Here is a 13,013-nt window from a genome sequence, read left to right as displayed (position 1 = left end):
TATCGCCCCATAGTGCTTTACAGCCTCTCTCTTGAGAGGTTTAAAAATTTCATATTGCCCCCAACAGTCTGGGCCCTCATTTAACTGACCTCGGAAGGATGAAAGAGTTAACCTTGAGCCCATCAGGCTGTGGGCAGAGTTTGCCTGCAATACTGCATTCTAACATTGCGCCACCACGGTTCTTAATGTACAGCTTTGTCTGCTTAGCACAAGGCATTTCATGTCTACCCACATATACCTATTAAAAATATACTATGTAAAAAGATAAAAACTGTATGCCACCCGCACCAGGTGCCAATACATTCAGAGGTTCTCAGTGACTCTTTTAAGATCCTCACCGGTTTCTTCTTTAAGTCTTTCAGGGCTGTGATGTCATCTGGGGCGTCAGATGGTACACTTGTAACCACTCCAGTACCTTAGAAGGAACAGTCAAGAAGCACAGATTAATATATTGCTGGGACGGAATTTGCACTAAATGTGAACTGAGCAAAAGGGGTGGGATTGTACATTTTAGCTTTGTTTTGTGGTTACGCAGAATCTCCTCAGTCCTCATAGTGAAGATAAATATGACAAGGTAAAGGAACTTTTTTATCCATAAATTTAAAGCCTTGAAAAAATGGTTCTAAACTATACGGTCTCCCCAGTGTATGTTTCATCCACTATTACAGCGATCAAGAACATCCACATGACTATATTAAAAGGATTGCATATGGAATCCTGTAGACCAGGCATGTCAAACTCGCGACGTCATGTGACGTCGCACAACGTATCGGAACTTTTTCCCATTGCCGAAAATGGGATGGGCGCGGTTTCTCCGTGACGCTCCAGCCCGTGGGCCGGCAGTTTGACACCCCTGCTGTAGACCAATCTGTGCACATTTTTTCCCCATTAAGTACTTGCTGAATAAAGCCAATGTATTTTTAACAATAACCAAAATACATGCTGAAGTAACTAAACAAACGTAGTTACTACCAATTACAGGCACCGGATGATAGACGAAGGAACAATTCTTCATTAATAGCACAAGAAAGGTCATATTATAAAAGAGAACAGGTGGATAAGCTTAAATCAAAGTAAAAAGACAAGAACATTGGAGTCACCTTGATACCTTCATATGTTTATAAAAAATCTCAAGATTTTAAAGGAAGTAAAATACAGTAGTTTAGTTTATCTTCTTGTTTTCGTGCATATACCATAAGAGCTACTATCCCTCTTATGGAATCCCTACAAAAGATGATTTTGTTCAAAAGAGCAGAAATAAGACACTGCAGAAAAGTTTACTTTTTACAGATATTGGTTTTGGGCCAGTATCTTTAATAATCAATAGAAAAAAAAGATAAAACCTTTCTCCTGTAAAAATGAGTGCTAAAACACCATAGTGTTTACCTTTATCTTCCTTAATAGTCAACATTGGAAGAGCATAGATGACTTTATAGGATGTCAGAGGAGCAGAAAGCGCAGCACCAAGAATCTCCTACAGAAAAAGGAAATTATGTTGAAAGTAAGGGAAGCATGTGTCTCTGTTTGGCATATTCAAAGTATTTCACCACTGAGGAACTTGCAAGCTGGGAATGCTGCTTCAAATTTGAAATCGTGGTTCTGCGTTCAAAACAGATTGTTCTGATCATTCGACCTTACTTCAAAAGCTCAGAGTTCTGGAACAGCTATAGACACACTATAGTTAAAAGGCATAGAATTAGAACTTTTTGGATAAGAAGCAAAATGTTTTCAAGGGGGAAAAAAACAAGAAAGTTCAGTTGCCTTTTGGAAAAGTACCTTTGGGACAACGATGACCTGGATGATTAAGAATCTTCACTGACAACAGAAACTATAAAGGTAGTCCTTGACTTACAACCATTTGTTTAGTGGCCGTTCAAAGTTACAATGGCACTGAAAAAAGTGACTTATGACTATTTTTCACACTTACAACCGTTGCAGCAGCCCCATGGTCATGTGATCAAAATTCAGATGCTTGGCAACTGACTCATAATTTACGACGGCTACAGTCTTCTGGGGTCATGTGATCACCTTGTTTGGCCGTCTGACAAGCAAAGTCAATGGGAAAGCCAGATTCACTTAACAACCATGTTACTAACTTAACAACTGCAGTGCTTCACTTAACAACTGTGGCAAGAAATATCATAAAATGTAGCAAAAACTCAATTAATAACTCTCTGATTTAGCAACCGAAATGTTGGGCTCAGTTGTAGTCGTAAGTCAAGGACCGCCTGTTGTTGTTGTTGTTGTTGTTAGTTGCGAAGTCGTGTCCGACCCATCGCGACCCTATGGACAATGTTCCTCCAGGCCTTCCTGTCCTCTACCATCTTCTGGAGTCCAGTTAAGCTCACGCCTACTGCTTCAGTGACTCCATCCAGCCACCTCATTCTCTGTCGTCCCCTTCTTCTATTGCCCTCAATCTTTCCCAGCATTAGGCTCTTCTCCAGTGAGTCCTTCCTCCTCATTAGGTGGCCAAAGTATTTGAGTTTTAGCTTCAGGATCTGGCCTTCTAAAGAGCAGTCAGGGTTGATCTCCTCTAGGACTGACCGGTTTGATCGCCTTGCAGTCCAAGGGACTCGCAGGAGTCTTCTCCAGCACCAGAGTTCAAAGGCCTCAATTCTTTTGCGCTCAGCCTTTCTTATGGTCCAACTTTCACTGCCATACATTGCAACTGGGAAGACCATAGCCTTGACTATACGCACTTTTGTTGACAGGGTGATGTCTCTGCTTTTTAGTGTGCTGTCTAGATTTGCCATGGCTTTCCTCCCTAGGAGCAAGCGTCTTTTAATTTCTTGACTACAGTCCCCATCTGCAGTGATCTTGGAGCCCAGGAAAATAAAATCTGTCACTACCTCCATTTCTTCCCCATCTATTTGCCAGGAATTAAGAGGGCCGGATGCCATGATCTTAGTTTTCTTAATGTTTAGTTTCAACCCAACTTTTGCACTCTCCTTCTTCACTCGCAACAAGAGACTCTTCAGTTCCTCTTCACTTTCTGCCATTAGAGTGGTATCATCTGCATATCTTAGGTTGTTGATATTTCTTCCAGCAATCTTAATTCCAACTTTTGATTCATCTAGCCCTGCCTTTCTCATGATGTGCTCTGCATATAAGTTAAATAGGCAAGGCGACAGTATACAGCCTTGCCGGACTCCTTTCCCAATTTTGAACCAATCGGTGGTTCCGTGTCCAGTTCTCACTGTTGCTTCTTGGCCCGCATATAGGTTTCTCAAGAGACAAATAAGATGTTCTGGTACTCCCATCTCTTTAAGAACTTGCCACAGTTTGTTATGATCCACACAATCAAAGGCTTTAGCATAGTCAATGAAGCAGAAGAAGATGTTTTTCTGGAACTCTCTAGCTTTTTCCATGATCCAGCATATGTTGGCAATTTGATCTCTAGTTCCTCTGCCTCTTCGAAATCCTGCCTGTACTTCTGGTAGTTCTCGATCCACATACTGCTGGAGTCTAGCTTGTAGGATTTTAAGCATAACTTTACTAGCATGAGAAATGAGTGCAATGGTGCGATAGTTTGAACATTCTTTGGCACTGCCTTTCTTTGGAATTGGAATGTAAACTGATCTTTTCCAATCCTGTGGCCACTGTTGAGTTTTCCAAATTTGCTGGCAAATTGAGTGTAGCACTTTTACTGCATCGTCTTTTAAGATTTTGAATAGCTCAGCTGGAATACTGTCACCTCCACTAGCTTTGTTGTTGCTCAGCTTTTCTAAGGCCCACTTCACTTCACATTCTAGGATGTCTGGCTCGAGGTCAGTGACCACCTCATTGTGATTATCAGGGACGTTAAGCTCATTCTTGTATAGTTCTTCTGTGTAATTTTGCCATCTCTTCTTAATCTCTTCTGCCTCTGTTAGGTCCCTGCCATTTTGGTCCTTTATCATGCCCATTTTTGCATTGAACGTTCCCTTCATCTCTCCAATTTTCTTGAAAAGATCTCTGGTCCTCCCTATTCTATTGTTTTCTTCTATTTCTTTGCACTGTTCATTTAAGAAGTCATTCTTATCTCTTCTAGCTATTCTCTGGAATTCTGCATTCAATTGGGCGTATCTTTCTTTTTCTCCCTTGCCTTTTGCTTCCCTCCTTTCCTCAGCTATTTGCAAAGCTTCCTCAGACAGCCATTTTGCTTTCTTGCATTTCTTTTTCTTTGGGATGGTTTTGGTTGCTACCTCTTGTACAATGTTGCGAACCTCTGTCCATAGTTCTTCAGGCACCCTGTCTATCAGATCTAATTCCTTAAATCTATTTGTCACCTCTACTGTATATTCAACAGGGATATGATTTAATTCATACCTGACTGGCCTAGTGCTTTTCCCTACTTTCTTCAGTTTAAGCTTAAACTTTGCAACAAGAAGCTCATGGTCTGAGCCACAGTCAGCTCCTGGTCTTGTTTTTATTGACTGTATAGAGCTTCTCCATCTTTGGCTGCAGAGTACATAGTCAATCTGATTTCTGTGTTGACCGTCTGGTGATGTCCATGTGTAGAGCCGTCTCTTGGGTTGTTGGAAAAGGGTGTTTGCTATGACCATCGTATTCTCTTGACAAAATTCTATCAGCCTGTGCCCTGCTTCATTTTGTACTCCAAGGCCAAACTTGCCTGTTATTCCGGTTATCTTTTGGCTTCCTACTTTAGCATTCCAATCCCCCATGATGATAAGGACATCATTTTTTGGTGTTAGTTCTATAAGGTGCTGTAGGGCTTCATAGAACCGGTCAATTTCATCCTCTTCAGCACCGGTGGTTGGGGCATAGACTTGGACTATTGTGATATTGAATGGTTTGCCTTGGATTCGAACTGAGATCATTCTGTCATTTTGAGGATTGTATCCCAGTATTGCTTTTCCTACTGTTTTATTGACTATGAAGGCTACTCCATTTCTTCTGAGGGATTCTTGCCCGCAGTAGTATACCTGATGGTCATCTGAATTAAATTCACCCATTCCTGTCCATTTTAGTTCGCTGATACCTAAGATGTCGATGTTCAGTCTTGTCATCTCTTGTTTGACCACGTCCAGCTTTCCTTGATTCATGGATCTTACATTCCAGGTTCCTATGGAGAAAAAATCTTTACAGCATCGGACTTTCCTTTCACTACCAGACATATCCACAGCTGAGCGTCCTTTCGGCTTTGGCCCAGTCGCTTCATTCTTTCTGGCGCTACTAGTACTAGCCCTCTGCTCTTCCCCAGTAGCATATTGGACGCCTTCCGACCTGAGGGGCTCATCTTCCAGCGTCATATCGTTTTGCCTTTTGGTACTGTCCATAGGGTTTTCATGGCAAAGATACTGGAGTGGGTTGCCATTTCCTTCTCCAGTGGATCACGTTTTGTCAGAACTCTCTGCTATGACCTGTCTGTCTTGGGTGGCCCTGCACGGCATAGCTCATAGCTTCATTGAATTACGCAAGCCCCTTCGCCACGACAAGGCAGTAATCCATGAAGGGGAAGGACCGCCTGTATTGTATATTAAAGCAGGGGTCCCCAACCCCCAGTCCATGGACCAGTTCTGGGCCGCGGCATGCCGGCAACCAGTCCGCACAAACAAGCAAAGCCCCATCTGCGAGATGCAGGCAGCACACAAAACCACACTCTCTCCAGTCCACAGAACCGGTCCCTGGTGCCCAAAAAGTTGGGGACCTCTGTATTAATGCAAATCTAAAGTCCTCAGAACCTGCTTCATTTTTTGTTACAAAATCCTTATCAGAAGTAACATTCACAAGATACTCACTTCTCCCATCAACTCTTTCACAACAGGTACCACCCCATTGGTTTTTGTGAAGCCTTGGTAGGACATATTCCTGGCTGCTCTCTGTGTGCAAATAAAAATATCCCCATTCCGAGTCTCAAACCCAATGTACTTCATATCAGGCCGAACCCAACAATTAGTCTGCCCAAACATGGTTTCTGGTCTCAGAGTAGCAGCTACCAGGAAGACATTCTTTCCTCTAAGGCCGCTGCAAAAGAAAGAAAGGGCAGTTTAGAAAAATCTATTTAAATAAAAGTACACTTAAGAAATAAAAACAAGTAGCTAAATATTATTATTTTCTACAAGCTATGCCAAGATACTTTGAAACATTTTCTTAAACAATAAATGTACAAATCCTTAAGAGCTTCACTAGTCTGAAATTCTAATGAAGATTAGATGGATATACATCATATCAGTACAAGTAGTCCTCATTCAGTGACTATTAGTTCAGTCAGCAAAGTTTTGATGCAGCTATTGCAGCATCCCTGCAGTCACATGAAGGCAATTCGAGCATCTGGCAACTGGCTTGTAATTATCATCGTTTTATCCTCACTGTTGGCTTCTGATCAACAAAGTTAATGGGAAAGCCAGCAGGAGGCCAAAAATGGCAATGACCTGATGTCATATCTAACCACCAAGTGGGACTTGCTTAACAATTGCAACTGGAACTGCTGCAAATGCCCTCGTAAACGGGCACGGTCATGTGATATTGTGCTTAGCAACAGAATTTGTGGTCCCAGTTACTGTTGTTAACCAAACACTACCTGATTCAAGAAAACTACCATCTTTTTTTTAAAAAGAACCTCAATTTATCCAAACATCATACATCTTATCAGTAAGCCGTCCCTTCTAAGTTGAAAATGAAGCCTACTCACTATGGGGACTCCCCTCTTCTTTTTGCAATCTTTGCACAAAGACCATTTTTTTAAAAAGTCAGCACATTTTTGACTTATAAAAATGACTTTTTATTGTGTTCACTTTGTAGAGGAATAAATACAGGGAAGTCACTATATCTACAAATTCAAAATCTGAACAACAAAAAAGAGATAAAAATGTTCTTCCAAATCCACCTGGTGCATTTTTCCATACAGCCTAAATTACCATTTCCGCTAAAGAAAGCCAGATGCACAGATTGAAGAATAACCAAGCATTTATCTTGCTCTGACTCCATATTATCAGTACAACCTGATGTATCTCTTAAGGCTACTAGGTCCAGTGGAACTGATTTCCAAATGCCTTCAACTGCAGATCAATAGAACTTTTCAACTTTTTTCAATGTTGAATGCCAGGAAATAAGACTCAGGAAGACAAAACCTTTTCGTCTCTCAGTAATTGAAATCCAGTGGTATCCTGTCCTCTATGTGAACATTGCAACTTAACTGATCAATCTGCACTCCATAAATTGGTCTAATCTTAATCTACGTCATCAGCAACCAAAAATCCACACATATTTGAACACACTTTTAAAACCTTTAATATGCGTTTCCAAGAAGCCTTTAGCTTTCTTTTTTCCCCCTCACTAACGTCAATATCAGTAATTATCCTACCTTAATTTCAGGGGGTAAGGCTCTAGCACCTTCATTTTGATTAGTGTGTATTCTTGAGGTCCTACACCCTAAGAGACAATACATAAACAATTGTGTCACTTTCATTTGTAATCTCTTAGAATTAGTCGGTCAAACCAGTCTTTATACATTAGACTAAAAACAAAAGCATTAGAGTGATCCATGTATTAATCAGATCTTTGTTTTTATTGGTTATTGTGAGCCGCCTAGGATCATTATATAAGATAGGTGGCCTTACAACTTCTGTAAATAAATAAGCAAATGCGTTAGTTTGGACTGGAAGAGAAAAAATGTGCTTCAGAATCAGAGGGAGGGGGGAAGGAAGTAACTTAGTTAATAATACCTGTTGGCAACTCCTTAAAGCATCTGTATCTTTTCCCAGAATCACACGACTGGTTTAAGCAGCTGCAGACAGATGCTACATACCTTTCAAGGCAATTTATTTTTCTTTAAGGGTGAAGCACTACATAATCCTGATATCACTACAAGTGGACATGTTCCACTTATGGACTTACGTTCCACTCTCCCAACTGGAAAATAATGCAAGCAAGTGGTCCTTCTGTGTATAAACAGTACAACCTGCTGGTGACACAAAACCAGAGGCCAGCATCCAAGTAGCCTTTCCAAAAGCTTGGGGTCCCAGGTGACTTTTCATTTTTATTCTCTTTGAAAGTTGACCCACAGTTTTAATTTACAAATGACTTTTAAAATTAACTTTCCTAATTCTGCCATTTACATCCCAATACTATAAAAAGGTTATTGAATCAAGCTCAACTTTCCTTACATACACACACATACACACACACACACAGACACAAAATCAACCTGCCTCCAGAAGCTGTGAATGCTCCAACACTGGAAGTTTTTAAGAAGAGGCTGGACAGCCATTTGTCTGAAATGGTATTCCTGCCTGAGCAGAGGGTTGGACTAGATGACCTCCAAGGTCCCTTCCAACTTTATTATTATCTTCTTGGCAAGGATATACAAGCCGCCGCCACTGGTTTCTTTTGGAGTACTTTTTCAATTTGGGACTCTTGGGACTAGACATTCCAGCACAGGGGTGTCAAACTCGCAACATCATGTGACATGTCGCGATGTATCGAGATTTTTTTTCCATTGCCAGCAATGGGATGGGCATGGTTTCAGCATGACGCATCCGGCCCGTGGGCCAGCAATTTGAATCCCCTGATCTAGCAAGTACTTGGCGCTTTTTTTTAAATATATATTAAGATTGGGTAGATGTTGCCTACTACTATTGATGACGATTTCTAAGTTTTGTCTAATGTCTTTTAGTTTTCTGTTTAGGTGTTTCAGTCAATTAGGTGAGCATTCCTATGCAAAATTGGATCCAAACGTAAATGGTTAAGCGAGAAAAGGCTTCCTGGAGAGACTCGGGAAACAGGAATTGAAGAGAGCAGGGAAGCTATTTTTCCTGATCCCCCTCTTCCCTCTGGCCTCCAAGGTCTCAATTCATTAAAACTTGGTCCTATTTTTTTTTTAAAAATCCTTCATTACCTCCCCTGTCTGTCTGTCATGATCCATGCAGGGTTGACCATCTTTTGGTGAATAAATAGTATACCTGCAAAGTAAATTAAGTTATTGTTAAAATGTGTGTACAGACTAGACACTAAACAGGGAATATTTTGTATTTTGTTAGTACAATTAAACACCCATGCCGTGCAGGCTAATCCCGAGGAAAAATGGTGCAGGACCATCATTCTTTGCTTTTCATTTCACCTTCTTCTCCCACAGAGAAGCCACAAGGGAAGCCACTGTAAGAAACAATGTTGTACTGAATTGGGCAGTTATACCAAGCATCTTTAGCAGCCATACCTAAATTGAAACTACTACACTGAGAACTATTTTAATATTCTTTGAAATGTGTTAATCAGAATTATAAGAAACTAGGAAAGAAAGTTGGAAAGTTATTGGCTCACTGAATTAAAGAAGAAAAACATTTTATACCTGGAGTTCAGGCTAACGAAGATCATTTATATGGGGAGACAAAAATCTTTGCTCTATTAATAGGGTTGTTAATTTTATACTCAGTTGGGTCCATTGAGGCTAGCTGTGACTCAACCACAAATCATTAATTGGGTAGAAATATTGAAGTGGGAGATTTTAAAAAGCTGCCATAACCAAGGATATCATTTACAAAAATTCCCAAGTACAACTCAAGCCCTGAAATTAAGATAAAACTGCGGATCTGGTAGAATTCCATCTGAATGGTACACAACCACAGAATATTTACTGGCAAGTGAAATATTGCAGATTTGCAATAAATTATTTAAGCTACATTCTGTCCATCCTTTAGAATGTATATATTCAATGCAGAAAGCTGACATTTATGTAACAAAAGATTTTACTGTTATGTATTTTTTTTAAAAAAATTGCATAAGCTTAACTAAAAAACCAAACAATAAAGATAAAATAGAAATATAAAACTGAAGTATAATAAAAAACAATGCAAAAAGGATTTTTCAGTAACACATTCTCCCCTTCCCATCCATTTCATTTTCATCAACCGATAACTGCCATTGGAATATTGGTACTATGCTGCATTTATATAACTATGTACTCGCTTACCGAGAGAGACATAAGTATTTTCAATTTAATTGCATTATATTGACCACTCTGCTTGGGTTTTTTTCCTTTGATTTAATTAAAATTTAGGGAATATGAGGTGTTAATGTCCTACAATACGATCTCTCACCAATGAAAATCATAAATATGAGATGGACGGTTCAGAGAACCCATAAACAAATCAACTTCAGTACTGTATTTTTGACATAGTTCAAGAAACTAAGCAAGAACAATCTGTGTTTTATGTTTTATAAATGGACACATCAAGAAAGCATTCGTACCGTTTTCCAAATTTGATTTTCTTTCTTTCTCTGAGAGTTAGATATTGCCACCGTACAAAAGCATCATAATAGGGGTTGACATCAGTGGTAATAAAGGAACGTCTCCAATCTACCTGGAAAGTCATGAAATAAAGATCATTCATAGGGTGGAATCCAAAGATCACTGAAATTAACGTTATGGGGAAAGGAGAGGTTTAGTTCTGAATTTCACAAATAGCAATCTCCTATTCCCATGGCAAACTGCTTTTAAAATTTTAAAACTTTGAAATCAGAATCTCATATGGCGTGATTATCTATCCTTAACAAAAGCAATTTTTGTGTACTATTTCAGCTCTTCAAAATGCTTTGTCCTCGGTAAGAATAACATTTATAAAAAAAATGTGAATGCATCTGGACAGTTCTCTAATAGATACGTCTCATATCCTGTGTGCAACCCAAGGCCTACATATCAATAAAAAGTTAGAAAAGCATAAAAATGAAACACATTTGATCAACAACGTAAGAAAAATGTAATACCTTTAGTCCCATGCGTTTTAAATCTTGAAGAGCCAGAGGTGGGAAGTAGCCAAGCCAATGTTCAGCCTCTGAAAATTTTATTATTTCTTCATCAGAGAGGCCTAAAGATTTCATGATGCCCCACTGGTATTTTGAAGATCCAGTCTTAGCAGCAGCTTTACTCTTTAAACAACAGTGGGAAATTTATATACCTCATATTTAAGTGCAATATTTTCATTATGTGCATTTAAAAAAAATCATTGAAGTTATAGGACAACAGAAAAGTTCATTAAATATTTCACATTAGATGATTCCTACAAATTTACAGTTGTATTGCAAGATGTAAATAATCTTCTAAAGGAACCCCTAAATTATTCATACTGCAAATCAAAGCTGGTTACCAGTGGTTTTATGAATAATTTTCAAAAGCTTCCTGCAAGCAAGCAGCTCAAGCTTTTATCAGGGAGGGAGGCAGAGTGAATGACAGAGTTGGATGGCAGGAATAAAGAAAAGGAAGAAAAAGAAGATACAGAAAAATAATAATAATAATAAGTAATGGTATGCCCAGTTATACACAACCCTTGACTATAAAGGAAGGAGGGAAAACTACTATAGGTAGTCCTTGACTTACAATAGTTCATTTAGTGACTGTTCAAAATTACAACGGCACTGAAAAAAGTGACTTATGACTTGTTTTTCACACTTACGACCTTTACAGCATCCCCATAGTCACATGATCAAAATTCAGACTCTTGGCAACTGATTCTTACTTATGACGGTTGCAGTGTCCCAGGGTCAGGGGATCACCTTTGGCAAACTTCTGACAAGCAGAGTCAATGGGGAAGGCAGAGTCACTTAACACTTAATTAAATTACCAATTTAATGCCTGCAGTGATTCACTTAACAACTGTGGCAAGAAAGGTGACAATAATGGGGCAAAACTCACTTAACACGTCTCACTTCACAACAGAAATTTTGGGCTCAATTGTGGTCGTAAGTCGAAGACTACCTGTACAGTTTTGCTTTTGAATACCTTTCTGCCTTTAGCTTTATCTTTAATGACCACTTCTTGCTCAGGCTCCTCCTCCTCCTCCTCCTCTTCATCTGGAAATTCTGGTGGACAGCCATACAGCTCCATTTCTCGTTTCAGCTTATCAGCACATGCCTAAGACAAAATGCACCAGAGAACTATAACTGTTATGGCACATACATGTAAGATCTGGATGGTGGCACATACATGTATATATTCTTATGGCTGGTCCCATAGTCAGCCAGCTGTTTCAATTGGTTACTATTATATTATTTGCAAAACTAGCTTGTTGTTGTTCCTGTGTGGCAACAGTTGAAACTGATAATGTGGTACATCTTTTACTCTGGTCAACACAAAGGACAACTGATTAGTTCCCTGACCCTGGCAAATTCTTTAAAATGTTGTGCGTTACTTTTCCAAAGGGAGTAAATGGATGCTTTCAACTCCACTCGTGCAGAGAAAAGCTGTTTTCAAAGACCAGGTGGATTCCTCTGTGGGAAGGGCAAATATTTTCTTTAATCCTTTTTCTTTTTCTTGTACTGTAACTTCTGCAACTTTCTGGAAGCTTGTTCGGTGCTATCCATGTGTACTCAACCGTTTTTATAACAGAAGCCTTTCAAAAGCAAAATTCAATCTTAGAAACAAGTTTATTCCCATTGTCCCACTGAGTATATTAAATCCACTGAATGTACTTAAGAGTACCAATAAAAGAGGTTATTTGTAGCTCAGGGTGAACTGTGGAGTCCTTGGTGCTCTCTGAGCTGGGACTTTTCATTACCCAACTAGGTAACAACATCATTGCTAGAAGAACTGCGCAACCCCGCTCCTTTTTACAACTGATATTACTTAGTTAGGTAATAAAATTTATTTTTTTTATTTTTTTTTATTTTTTTTTTAATTTTTATTACATTTATATCCCGCCCTTCTCCGAAGACTCAGGGCGGCTTACAAGCTTAGCAATGTCTAAAAGGTAAAGGTTCCCCCGCACATGCGTGCTAGTCGTTTCCGACTCTAGGGGGCGGTGCTCATCTCCGTTTCAAAGCCGAAGAGCCAGCGCTTGTCCGAGGACGTCTCCGTGGTCATGTGGCCGGCATGACTAGATGCCAAAGGCACACGGAACGCTGTTACCTTCCCACCGTAGTGGTCCCTATTTTTCTACTTGCATTTTTACATGCTTTTGAACTGCTAGGTTGGCAGAAGCTGGGACGAGTAACAGGCGCTCACTCTGCTACGCGGCACTCGGGATTCTTGTAGCAATGTCTACAAGAAAACATATAAGCTCAGAGAGCACCAAGGACTC

At 39.7% G+C, this 13,013-nt stretch overlaps 1 protein-coding gene across 5 annotated transcripts in view; it reads right to left on the bottom strand.

The window, feature by feature from the left end:
- LARS1 (leucyl-tRNA synthetase 1) overlaps positions 1–13,013 on the bottom strand; it is a 59,744-nt gene that overhangs the window by 39,797 nt on the left and 6,934 nt on the right. For all 5 annotated transcript variants that reach the window (XM_081317328.1, XM_081317325.1, XM_081317327.1 and 2 more), the window contains 8 exons: positions 11,717–11,848; positions 10,705–10,866; positions 10,189–10,301; positions 8,840–8,903; positions 7,307–7,374; positions 5,742–5,967; positions 1,387–1,474; positions 339–415 (listed from right to left, as the gene is read on the bottom strand). In XM_081317328.1, the coding sequence (XP_081173454.1) occupies positions 339–415; positions 1,387–1,474; positions 5,742–5,967; positions 7,307–7,374; positions 8,840–8,903; positions 10,189–10,301; positions 10,705–10,866; positions 11,717–11,848 (930 nt within the window). The remainder of the gene's footprint in view (positions 1–338; positions 416–1,386; positions 1,475–5,741; positions 5,968–7,306; positions 7,375–8,839; positions 8,904–10,188; positions 10,302–10,704; positions 10,867–11,716; positions 11,849–13,013) is intronic.

Source organism: Vipera berus (genome assembly GCF_964194415.1).
Source record: "Vipera berus genome assembly, chromosome: 2".
NCBI lineage: Eukaryota > Metazoa > Chordata > Lepidosauria > Squamata > Viperidae > Vipera > Vipera berus.
The sequence above is the reverse complement of the archived record's forward strand: the minus strand, read 5'-3'. Positions and strand labels throughout refer to the sequence as shown.